The sequence below is a fragment of the Acromyrmex echinatior genome, chromosome 12, assembly GCF_024713525.1.
Source record: "Acromyrmex echinatior isolate Ae372 chromosome 12, ASM2471352v2, whole genome shotgun sequence".
In the NCBI taxonomy this organism is placed as follows: Eukaryota; Metazoa; Arthropoda; class Insecta; order Hymenoptera; family Formicidae; genus Acromyrmex; species Acromyrmex echinatior.
The window spans coordinates 7,834,764-7,848,373 of NC_141863.1; the positions used below are offsets into that span (position 1 = coordinate 7,834,764).

The following is a 13,610-nucleotide window of genomic DNA, read 5'->3' on the forward strand; positions in this document are numbered from 1 at the left end:
CCCCTTCTGAGAGCTGCGCCGCTTGGTCTTCGTCATCGTTCTCTCGCTTTTGCCGATTTGCGATTGTCCACCCTCCTCGAAAACCGCTCTAAGTGTTTCCCAATATCGGCAATAATTGCGCTTTATTTTCGGTTCCTTTTTTTAAACAAATCCTACCTTTCGCCGAGAGTTACACCTGATAGTGCACAAAACACAAAGACACATTCCATCTGCGGATTGCGTATATAATCCAAACATGGAATATCAGTACGAATTGAATTGAAAGCTATCCGAAATATAGAATTTTCGACTATCGTTCGCCCGAGTGAATTTTCTATAACGTAAATATTGAAAAATATTGATTTAGGAAAACACCTTAGAAACTTACGTTAATTAGAAACTTAATGGTCGCGATGTAATGATTGCGACGTAATTGCGAGGATATCTGTAGATAAACACGACGAGCCTAAGCCGCGCATTTGAAACAAATCTGATAACGATTAAGAAGAGAGGAAGAGAGAGGGAAAATGAAATTAAAACTGAAACCGAAGACAAACCTCAAAATGTACTATCGCGCCATACTAACTCAGCTTACGGAAAAAAAATTTTGATACGCTGGCAAAACCAATTATTTTATGGGAATGCAGCTTGCGGTTCATTTAACGCAACGTGGCTACCTGATATTTTATATAAAACTGTCCACCCACCGATGTGTGGAGGGTTGAATCAGTTGCGGTCGCAGTGACCGCATTGGCCACCGACATTTTACCAACAACGTTCACGACTTTTTTCAACTCTCATGTTACGCAAAGGATTCCCGGCATTCCCGTTTGATCATTGATCTATCGTATCCATATTATTACGCGGCAGATATGATTTCTTAATTTACCGATTCCCTTATAATAAATTGAATTTGAATACATGTGGGAACAATGATTATTATTTCAGCACATTCCTTTTTTACAGAAAGAACGAATCTTGAAATACCTAACAATTTAATTAGATACAGATCTGAAAATATAATTATTATCTGTATAATATAATTATTAAAATAATCTGAGAGGGGGTGAAAAAGCCAATGTAAGCCATTACTTCGTGTGTGGCTCTTTTCTTTATTAGTATATTCTTTATTAGCCAATTCAGATGTTTCGATTTTCGATTTGGGTCTTCTTCAATGTATAGATAAAAGTCAATATAAAATTGGAGAGAAAACTTACATTGGCTTTTTCACTCCCTCTCAGATTTATTCTTTGAAGCCTTCACATTATTTACTTCATTATTAAAATAATTATGTGAAAAGATGTAACGAGAGCTTAAATATAACACAACAACAATACTGCAAAAAGCAGACTTGTCACAGACTTGGAAAACCGAAAAAAGTCAAGGAAAAATTTTTCTGGAATTTTGAACTTTGCTCACGATTTCCTTAAACTATTCCTATCCTGGATAATTGTTATAATTTTTTAATATTATCTGATGTTTATAGTGAAATACGTTCAAAACTTACACACTTTAAACGATTTTAATAAAATAATTAAAATTCATATTTTATACAGTATTTTTATTTGATCGCCCTTTTTCGTAATTGCATTTTTTTTTCCAATACTAATTTATTTTTTGTTGGCTTGAATTTGCACCAAAAATTTTAATATGCTACTAACTTTTTTTGCATTGTTTTTAATATTTAGGCTAGCTGCTTTTCTACAATTCTTGACTTTAAATGTGTTAAAATTTACATATTTTATATTATATATTTTATATCATATTTTCCATTTTCATCTGGAAAACCTAAAAAAATCAAGGAATTTTAAAATTCATTTTCTATGGCAACTTTGAAAAAGTTTTTTATATTTTAGCAATCAGCTTGTTATATTTTGACAGTCCAACAAAATTACTTTTAAATCTGTATTTAACTAAATTTTCAGCAAATTTGTTCTACTAATTTGTTCTTATTCCCATGATATAAGAATATAAGGTATTCTATTCCCAAGAATGCATAATTGTCTGGAGCATGGCAACTGCTCTTTGATCAATCAAAATATTAACCTCAAATTGTAAAAAGGTATATAATTGCTATCAAGTGCATTCAACTATCTTTGGGACAATATAATTGGTTATTTCAATTTAATCTGTCGCCATTATGCGCAGAAATACTTCATATTCTTATAGCATGGTTTTTTCCGTATTTCTCCGAAAAGACCGTTTCTCCGAGATTTCATATATTTTTGCGTTAAAAATAAAATAACCTAACATATTTTTGCATCAGAAATAAAATGATTTATTAGACGAGTATTGAAGTATCAATATTTTATTTGCTTTTAAAATACACTTTTCAACAAGCTCAAGCCTGGAAATGCCAAAAGAGAATGGATCGACTTAATCTTGCACGAAGTTAAATTATCATCACATATTTCCTCTTTATTTTTCTAACATTATTTGATTGACGCTTAAATTGAGTTAAACTTGAATCGGAACGCTTATATGATTGCGATAAAAGGCGATTAAAGATGCCGCTGTCAATTAATGAATGAAAGCTTAATCGCGCTATATATAAACCGCGAACGGAAGGAATTACTGGAGATTTCTTCCCTGTGGCGTATAATCAAATTAAGCGTGACTCTTCGGTTTAAATCCCGTCACTCATTTAAAAAGTAATCTTTAGTTTCACTGAAGATTGTCTCCGTTAACCGTTCTTCATTAGCAAATTGGCCAGCAGAGGTCGGCATTTCCTCATTAAAGATACACCGTGCGGCGTATACCGAAAAGTTTTCGAACTAATTTGCCGTAACTTCCTCTCGTAAAGGCTCTCTCCTTCCTTTATATTAAATAAAAATTTCAGTAATGGCATTCTTGTACAGCGTCCAATTTGCGAAGATTACATTCCTCGCTAAAGGAATCGAAGGAAGTTAACTATCAATAAGCTCGGAGGGACACTTCCTTTAATCGCGCATCTTCATTTCCAATTATTACTTTTATCGGAATTCTTTATCTCGAGACGTTGGATTCACTGTTATTCTACGTCATACTATCAACGCTCCTTTATCTATATTAACACAAGATCGCCGACAATCGGCGCATAAATGGCTTAGCACATCTACGTTTTTATCTCTATTATGTACAAGGCGCAAAGGACGTTAGGTATAAAGGCACATGTTCATTCCGCTGGAGAATTCGCTTACAAACGTTACACAAGAATGACGTTACACAAGATCGCAAACGTGTGCTTCACTCACAGTTTTAACAAGTAACTAATTAACACTACGAGCTCGAGCGTGCTCGAGACGAGGAGAGCCTCGGGTGTGATTGTTAGCGTATCTACTGTTCCGTCCGATGAAAAATCGCGGCCCGCGGATCTTGATTTAGGGATTGATCGATTGTCGCGTCGTTGTTTGCACCCGTTTATTCGCGTGGTGAGAATTCGTTCGCTTTTCCAACGTTTTTTCCGCGCGGGCCGCAACAATATCGCGCATCTCGTACGATGCGCCATTACTAATTGCCGGCAAGCCTGCCGTTGTCACGTATGCGTGTTTGCGTGCATTTCACTCGGGCATCGCAATCGGCGGGCGTGCACAATCGTATTATCGACTACTGATTTCGGAAGGCATCGACTTGCACCGCTCATCAATGCCGTCCACGCGCGAAACGTATCGATTCCTTCCTTCGGTACAGCTTTCGGCGCAAAGCGAATAGCGACACGCGTCATCGCGAAAATTCGATCATTTTTCCCGTTTGAATAATTATTCGGATTATGCATGATCGTTTTCTTAGATTTCTACTTAATAGTAAGTATCTTATTGTATTCTTTACGTTCGAGTTGGATGAAACAGCAATAAATTGTGTAAGTAAGAAATGATTTTGCATGCTAAAATATCTAAAGATTTAGCTAAATACAGATTTGAAAGTATTTAATTTGACTTTGGACCATCAAAATAATTATACAGAAACGATGATGCAAAAAGTTTTAACACTCTAGCAACCAGTTAGAACTTTCTATGTAATTATTTTGATGGTCTTTGATAAAACTATTTCCAGATCTATATCTAAATTTTTAGACACTCCAAATCGTTTTTTTTTTTCGTATAATAGCTTTTTTAATCCATTTACAGTAAAATCTTATTTTCTCTTTTTTATGTTACGTTGCAATAATTATACTCAAGGAATATAATAATGTACAAATATAATTTTTTCTCTTTTGCAGTCACAATCTATATTACTGTTTCGTCCAACGATTCTTAGAATAATATTAACAAGCTAACAGTATCCTCAATCATCTAGTCTTTTATGTGTTTACAATTTGTATTATGTTTACAATGACGCATTAACAATATTTTGGCGATACTGGACTATTTATGTAGGCATATTTAATATATTCAAAGACTTGCTTCTCGACGGAGACCTCGACAAGAAAACGATTAAAGCGCAGTTGAATTTTTTGCATCGAGAGCATTGCTCGTAGTCTTCGTTTAATACGGAAAAAACAGTTTTGCTGAAGTTAGATATAAGTCTGAAAATAATTTGTTGGACCATCAAAATAATAGAATGTTTTAAACATTGGCGATAACGCTGCAAAAAATTTTAACATACTAGTAATCGGTTTAACCAACAGCAACTTTAATTGTTCCGTCAACAAAGAATTTTTAAGTAACAGAACAAATTTTTTATTGTTTCGAATTACATTATATAGAATTAGATTATATAAAAATCCCAAAAATGTTGATATACTCGTCAAAGTTTTAACAACCCCGTCATAAGTTTTTAACCATCATAAAAGTCGGATTATATTGTACTTATTTTCACAACTTTATCTACCAAAATTCACAATCAAAATATCAATGGTCTTTAAAAACTCCAATTATTGGAGTTTAAAGCTACATAATTATTTTGATAGTCCAAACAAAATTACATTCAAATCTGTATGTAGCTCAATTTTTACTTTATCAAAACCATTATTTCCGTGTAGATTGACAAATACATATTGACAAATTCAGCTTACAAAACGTCACTACCCAGTGACAACCACAATGTCTATCAGATAGATTATAGTGCGATCGAAGCGTCCACCGGAGTCGTGTTCGAGTTTGATAATCTATCATGATGCACTTGGTTGATTTTCCCGCAGGTATGTCGGTGGCACATATTGCCCGTGGTAATTCTCCGTGATGGTACTTCCGTCTAACGATCAACTTCCGAGGCTTCTTATCCGTTGACGAGACGGGTAAAAGAAGGATGCCTATCGACAAGAGACGTTCATAAAGCACCGATCGAAAGAAGAGACTGAGGAAGACGCTTTGGCTTTCTCGCAGTCTAGAGCAGGATCTCATCAACGATTAAGAACTGCATCGAAGGTGCAGGACGCTTTTCTGCGTCAGGCAATTCCTCCCGTCAGAAGGGAAGGCTGATCACATCACAGACGGAAGTCGCTTCACCTCTGGTTTCTCTTTTATTGATGCAGCGGTGCTCATCACCATGAACGTATCCATTCCTTCATTCCCTCCTGGAATGGAAGGAATATTCTTTGCCTTCGACGAAGATCGTTTCGCTATTCATTGGACAAAGATTTATCCACCGGTAATTTCCCCAGAACGCTCGTCGCGCGATTCAACGACTCGAGTGTGCTATCATCAACGGTGACCTCGCGATGCTCTTGCGACGACCTTCCGCAGAATTCACGATTGTCACGAATAATCGCGTCGTGTTCTCGCGATCGTCAGATGCTCTCGTCTCCTCATTTCCTTTGAAAGTTCCGCAATCGTGACGGGGCTCGAGCATCCCACGCTAGCTTCTATTGATCGATATGATGGAATAGTTAAGTGACTGCGATTGCTTCCGCATGTTGGAAAAAGATATGAAGATTCGAGTCACAGATTTATTAAAGAGAGAAAATAATTTTCTGCATGTATCCGGAGACTCAAAAATATTTTTTGAGCCGCCGGTAATCTCGCAGTATTTTTACAATTCCTGTATTGGGAGGAAAACACTTTTCTTCTGATAGTGATTTCGTGTTTTCCCCTCTTTCTTTCTTTTCGAGACGAGTATCGCGTTTGCCATTCGTCCGGTTTCTTCATTTCCTACGCACGAATATATTCTCTAGAAGCTCCTTCGTGATCAGTCGATGAGGTCTCGTCGGGCTTTCGGTGGGCGTACCGTAAAGTCGACTGTTGATGGCATAGAGCTTCGGACTGAGCTCGCACCTTACGTTGAACCACCAGTCGCAGACGAAGACCGCCTGGCTGAATTGCGTGCCGTTCGGACAGAGAAACGTTGCTTGTCGACCGTCTATGTCGCAATAATGCCACGCTTGGCATCTCGTCTCTACGTCGGCGAAGAAACCGGGGAAAGACTGGTCGTCGCAGTAGAAATTCGTGTAAGGTACCTTTCCCAGTACTGGATAATCCGTGCCTGGTCGACCTGTAATTGCAATGAATGCCGTAAGTCCTTCTACTTCTAATGTGATTGATGCAAATAGTTTAAAAGTGGTTCAGCAGCACGCTATGAAATTGATAGAACTAAAATATATGTATATATATATATATATATATATATATATTTTTTTTTTTTAATATTAATGAGGATATTTACTGAATTGAAATAATAATTAATATTTTAACCGTGCAGTCTTTATGTTCATTTCATCGTTCTCCTTGATATTATGTTCAATCGTATATTCGAGATCTTAAATAATTTATAGATTATTCCGGCTGTAATTTCAGCACTCACGGATTCCCTTTGTGTGAACCCGCAAACGCATATAAAGTGCCAAGCGATCTGGATGAGTTAGCTACTTAAATGAACGAATGCAAAGGGGTTGAACGAACGCAACTACAGTTCTTTGCCTTTTCTCTATTTCCGTTTTTATCTTTTCGTTTGCAGCCACAACCATTCGAATCTAATCGGAAAATCGTAATTTCTCGTATAGCAGCTTTATCGGACAACGTTGCGATCGGAAACTAAGACGGAATATTTGTTTAAATAAAGTTGAAAGATAAAAGAAAAAGTAAATTAAAATGTAAAAAATATATAGGTTTTTTTTAATATCTCATATTTATATATTTTTGTGCTTGTATTAAAAAAAATGCACTTGAAATAATTTTTATCTATATACGAAAAGCTACTTACCATACATGGAAAGAACTATTTTGCTGAAATATCTAAAAATTTAATTGGATATAGATTTGAAAATAATTCCATTGAATCAAAATAAAATTATACGGAGACTCAAACTGTTGCTAAAATTTTTTGTAACATTATTCATTTTGCTCGAGTTTCTTACATAATTATTTTGATGATTCGACGGAATTATTTTCAGATTTGTATTTATTTAAATTTTAGATATTTTAGTAAAATCGTTCTTTTCATATAAATTTAGTTTTATGAATAATACTTCACGCTAGATGTGAAGATAAAAAACTACATTTTTCTAATTTTGTTAAAATTCTCTATACATTCGAAATTCTTTCCTGAAATCAAAACCGAAATAAATATCACCAAACATAAATAAATAATTTAAGATTACGAAGAAAATGATGTCTCGATTAAAGGAAATGGAATAAAGAATAAACAACTTGAAGCTATTCACGTTGTAGTTGAAACTCCATTTGAAGATACCATTAAAGTAGTCTGAGAAAGTATACTGTTAACTTTACAATGTCCAATTATATCTAATTTGAGTTATTATTAATTATTTCTATAAGTCGCCATTGCTGAATATGTCATTACTTTAGCTAAACCAATGGAATTAAACAATTTAACTTAAGAAAATATTAAATTTGACTCAAATTTAGTTTATTATTTACTGAATACATATGTTAATATTAGTGTGTGAGATCCCGTAAATTCTCGAAACCTGATGCTTGGGATGGGATGGGATTCCGAAAATATTTTGGTTTCCCGAGAATCTACGAGATATCTGGCACTATATACCGAAAACTTTTAATATTGTTTTTCCATCAATCTATAATATCAGTATTTCTAATACTAGATTTTCTCCGAAATATGCTATATTTTTACTTTTCTGTTTTTATCTATGGTAATATTTTTAATTGTCTGCAACAGCCAATTTTTGATTGCTGCAATCAATTAAAAATGCTTTGCCATATTTTACCATCTAATTTTCTGCAGCAGCAAATCTTTTCTTTCAGTGTAAAAGAGACATTTTCAGAAATCCCGAACATTCTCGGATAACCAGAATACTTTCGGGAATCCCGAACATTCTCGGGAATCTCGAAAGTTTCAAAATCTCGTCCCGATCCCGAAAAACATTCCCATTCCCAATCCGATCTTGCACACCTCTAGTTAATATAGACATCGTTTACTTCGAAACTTATCACACAGAAGGGATTGATTTTTTATATTTTTACAGGATTCTTTTTCAAGACTGGCTCAATTTTCACTCTTGAAAAGAATGAGATTCCACTCCAAAGAGTCTAAAGAGTGCATATAAAAGTTAAAAATAACAAAATGTTATTTAACTTAAGAGATTTGGTTACTATTGCTCCTTTGATATCTAACTTTGAATCTTGAGATTCTCCACCTACACCCTCACCGCCACTTTTCTGCCCTCGCCGTCTGTTTTCCTGTTGATTCGAGGCTTGGCGGAAAATGAAATAATTAGATCAGCACGGTGCACGAGCACACCTTTGAAAGGGGTGAATAGCTCGAGAACGAGAATACGTTCGACGCGGTGTTGTCATAGATTCTGCCGAAGTTATAATTACGCGGACCCAACCAGGAACCGGGATGAGGATGAGAGAGAAGGAGGAGAGAGAGGATGAGGACAGGACAGAGGAGGATAGTTTAGCGACGACTACGGAAGCGAGACGACGAGCGTTTATTCCATGCGGGTACGCAGAATCTCTTCCGCTGACGAAACAGATCGGATCGGACGAGCGGCGCAAGGTGTGAATTTCGTATGGATGTCGGTGCGATACGGTCGAGTTTATGCGACCGCGTCGCTAGATGCACGTTCCGTATAGGTGTGTACGTTCCAGGGATGCTGCGCGTACAGACCGGTCCATTCGTCGTCCGTATCGCATCGCATCACGTCGGCATCACGTCGCGTCGGTATTCCTGCAGGCATTCGAAATGAAACCTGGCCAATCCGCTGTTTTCAGCCAACTTCAACGACTTTCCGTCCGAGTGAAATTGAGACGCGAGAACTTCTTGACTCATACGCGAAGCTTAACAATAGAGGTAACGCGTTACCGGACAATAATTATTAGAATGCTAAAAGCATACGGGACATCGGAATTCTTGTAAAGAAATGTTAGTCATACATTTTTTTTTTAAATCCTTATAGAGAAACGAATTAAAGTCTGATTATTTGATAGAACTTTATACTTCTATTTTTTGAAATCACAATCAGTTTTAATTAACTTACTAAGGAACATATAGATGATTTAATCTCGGTGGATGCAAGTAATTCCGTGCACGCGAAATATCGTTTGCTGGGATGTTTAACAAATTTACACATTTTGTCATTAAATATTTGATTAAAATACTTTAATTTGTAAGATTTTAGTTAAAGCATGTTTTTCAGAACATTGACATGAGGATAGTTCCGTTACATTTGCTATGAAAATCTTAACTACTTCACTCTATAGTTTATCTTCTTCCGAGAAACGTCTTCGTCGTTCCGTCTTTGTCACGTTCTCGTGAGCAAGAGTATTTCTGCTTGACGAAACTAAGCTTGTCGCCTGATGAGATTCGAATAGTTGGACAGACAGAGACGCAAAGAGAGAGGGAGAGACCAGAGGGATGGAGTTGCCCAAGAACTGGGAATACAGCGGATTGCTGTATCGTTTAAATAGGGATGCTCGAAACAGCCTTGTAATAGCTAAGAAACTTTATTGCATCACTGAAATTACGGGATGATTACGCATATACTGTAGATGTTGACAGTACTCATAATATCGTGCCATGTAAAACTATTGAAACCGTGGAAACTATTGAAATAGAATTGCTGTCTTTTTTTGTATTAATATTTATTGTTTCAGTTTATCATCCTCTTGATAATAATAGTTATAATATTAATTTGTATCGTGTGATAGGATATTTTTGAGATGAAATAACAGAGACAATAATCAAATTATTTTTTATGAGAGAGATAATAATTGACTAATTGTATCTTTTCTCTCTCTCTCTCTCTCTCGAGCAGGAATTATTTTGTGAAATTTTTTGGCAGTTGGCGATGTAAAACTGTACATTTAGAAAAGATGATACTTTTTTATCTTTACATCTAGGACGTAATCTCTTGCGGAACTTTCATAATAAGTGTTGACCTCATTTTTAATTCTCCTCGCCAATCAGAGAAAAATTCTGATTCGCCACGGTATTTATTATTCCTTGAATATTTCTTGATATTACTTTAAGAGAACCGTGCGAGTTTAACGATTCCATTCTTGCGCGAATTTTACGCGTTGGCACGCACCCAACGTTTCTCCGCGCGACGACGAGACCAGTCTTGTTATCTTTTTCGTTGAGAGATCAGTGTACTCTCCTTTCGTGTGTAATCTTATAAAAGTCTTCTTCTCTTTTGGAAGTAAAACAAGAATCTTTAAAATCAAGGACTCTCGGACGTGTACCGCACTGTCGCGAAGCTATACATCGCCAAACGTCGTTTCCGAGAAGATCCATGGCGGTTTTCTGGCTCCGCGCTTTATTTAACTTTTCCGTGGTTCTTTTTACCCGCATCTCTTTCGGCTGCCTGAACTATTTCTAAACTAAGACCGAATCACGAAAAGAATGGTTTTGCTAAAATATTTAAAAATTAAGTTGTAAGATCTGAAAGTAATTTTGTTGGACTCAAATCAACATAGTATTATGAAGGATGACGTTCAAGATAGTTACTAGAATAGTCAAAACTTTTTGCAACATTATTTATTATGCTTGAATTATAAAGAATTATTTTGATGGTTTAACAAAATTATTTTTAAATCTGTATGTACCTAAATTTTTAGATATACTTCAGCAAAATCTTTTCGTATATCTTTTACAAGAAAATGTTGTTCAACAAAATACTTGAAAATATTTTAGTAGAATATTTTTTCGACTGAGAAAAAATATAATTAATTTTAATAAATATTTAATTCAATGCTGCCAAATAAACATTTACTTACTTAATAAATTTTAATAAATATTTATTCAGTAAAATAAAAAAAAGATTGTTAAATCAAATTAACATTTCTTGTATCAAATAAATATATCTTTATATTTAAAATAATTATTTAGTTGGCACTATTCAACTAAATATTTATTAAAATTGACTATATTTTTTTCCAGTGTTGTTTAAAAGAATACATATAAATCTCTAAACGCACAGTGTATATCTATAAACATCGTATAAACAATATTAATAATTTTGATATTAATAGGAATAGTATAGTTTTTATATATTTTAGGCGATATGCAATCATTGTGTTTTCATACGTATAACGATTATTTCACTTTGTTACTTATTGTACTCCATTTGCTGTTCGGCGTTGCGACCTCCTTTTGCGATTCGAGTTGCACGAACGCGTATCGCAAAGTCGATATTCCTTCCGCGACGAATCGCAAGTTCCTTCGGATGTATCGGGAGAGACGCAATGAAAAGTTCACGTAGAGACTTGGATCGCACCGGGAAACTTCTGTCTCGAATTATTGAGGCAGAATAAATAAGCAAAACGGGACGTACACGAATCAGGGAATCCCCTCTCTCCTTTTCTTCATCCTTTCCTTTCCGACTTTGCCTTTCTTCTTCGCTTCTTTCGTATAGAAACTCTTAACAAGTGCCGCCGATAATAGACATCCCTCTCCTTCGCCATTGGTCGTTTCTCGTTGACGTTATTATCGCCGACAATTATGAAGACATCGAGTTTCCGGAGCATATCTTCCCCTTTCTCATCTTTGCCTCAATCGTTGAGTTATTCGCGAAAAATAAGTGACATTGCTGTCATTTCCTTTTCTAATATCGTTGCCGCATCAATGCTTAGCAAATAGATAGCAGATACATATGAAACTTTTGAGATTTAGGTTGCGTTCCATTTGGCAGCTCTTGTGATCACATCCTTGCTTAACATTTAATAAACACACTGAGATAAAAATTCTCTGTTTATGATAAATATAAAGGTTTTGTGTTGTTTTTAATAATACAGACTAGCTTCCTCTCCCCCCTACAATCTTTAAACTATTTTAATAAAATAATTAAAATTTATATTTTTTATTCAGTATTTTTATTTGATCCTTCTTTTTCGTCATAACTATATTTTTTTCCAAAATTAATCTCTTTTTGCTGGCTTTACACCCAAAATTTTACTATGCTGCTAAGTTTTTTTTTTGTGTTATTTTTAATAATACAGACTAGCTTCCCCTCCCCCTTACAATCTTTGAGTTTAAATGTTAAAATTTACATATTTTATATTAGTCATGGAAAATTTTCCATTTTCACCTGGAAAAGTAAGAAAATTTCAAAATTCATTTTCTATGGCAACCTTAATGTGTATTCCTGTTACACCGTGATTGGCACTACCATTGTGTGTGCATCCAATCAGAAGGGATCTAAGAGATGACTACATTCTGCTAGGAATACAAAATCGAGGCGAGAATGCTTCACGTTAGAAAGTCACAACGATAGGTCGCGCATATCAACATCGCGGCGGATTCGTGTCGCCGTGATGACGTTCGCAAGTCAGCCGTTGTCAGATTGAAGCCGTTTGCTAGATAAAAGACGCGTAATTGCCTAACGATTTATTCGAGATAATGTTAATTCCAAGTTGCGAGATTCAGCGCCAACGTTTCTTGCGTACAAACCGCGCGGATGCAAGAAGGTACATATTTAAGCGCTTTGTGCACTTGGCAGGTGATCAAACGTCGATATCCGGCGAGAGGGATATATAATTGCTTTGTGCAGATAACAACAACAAGGTGTCAAGATAGAAAGAGAGGGAGAGGAGAGCCTGCGAGTGTGCGTCTCAATTAATCCGGAATATATCCGGAGGCTCTTACTCAGAGAGGCTCTCGCATGTGCGAGTGGAAACGCATTCGCGCGGCTGGAAACAAATCGCTTTTGGAACAGGAACTTGATTCAATATGATCGCGATATCTTGTGCAACGAAATCGCTCCGAGCTGAACAGTGCTGTGTTGCGTCGAGCTGGGTTGAGTCAAGTTGAGTTGAGTTGAGCTGAACTGGGCCGAGCCGGACCAGACCGAGCAGAATCGAACCGCACATAATGAGATGGAGAACCGTAATGATCATACGGGCTTCGGCCGAATCGTACCGAAAACGATTAAACAGCCGTTTCCTGTGATTATCCAGCTGTTCGTTTACACTTCGGATGCGTTTGTCCTACGAGCGGAATATTAATCCTTTCAGCGACGCGAACGGCGCGGCGTGGCACGGCATTAATTGCACATATGAGGATTCTGTCATATCTCTCTCTCTCTCTCTCTCTCTCTCTCCCTCTCTCCCTCCCTCCCCCCATTGGCGGAGCCAGAAATTTATCATGAGAGACATCATTGGCGCACCTCCAATAATTAAAAAAAGTGTAAAATTTGTTTTAAGGTCAAATATGAAGAGATAGAATATTAAATTATTATTTAAATTATTACATTAGAAAACTATTATTTAAATGTATAGTTCATAAAACTTTTTATT

The 13,610-nt window shown here is 36.0% G+C and overlaps 2 protein-coding genes across 2 annotated transcripts in view; one reads left to right on the top strand and one right to left on the bottom strand.

Annotated features, from left to right (window-relative positions):
- Positions 1-13,610, top strand: part of qin (tudor domain-containing protein qin) — a 208,176-nt gene that overhangs the window by 109,410 nt on the left and 85,156 nt on the right.
- Positions 2,272-13,610, bottom strand: part of LOC105145206 (uncharacterized) — an 86,013-nt gene continuing 74,674 nt past the window's right edge. The window contains exon 3 of the mRNA XM_011054626.2: positions 2,272-6,387. Within this exon, the coding sequence (XP_011052928.1) occupies positions 6,041-6,387 (347 nt within the window). The 3' untranslated portion in view covers positions 2,272-6,040. The remainder of the gene's footprint in view (positions 6,388-13,610) is intronic.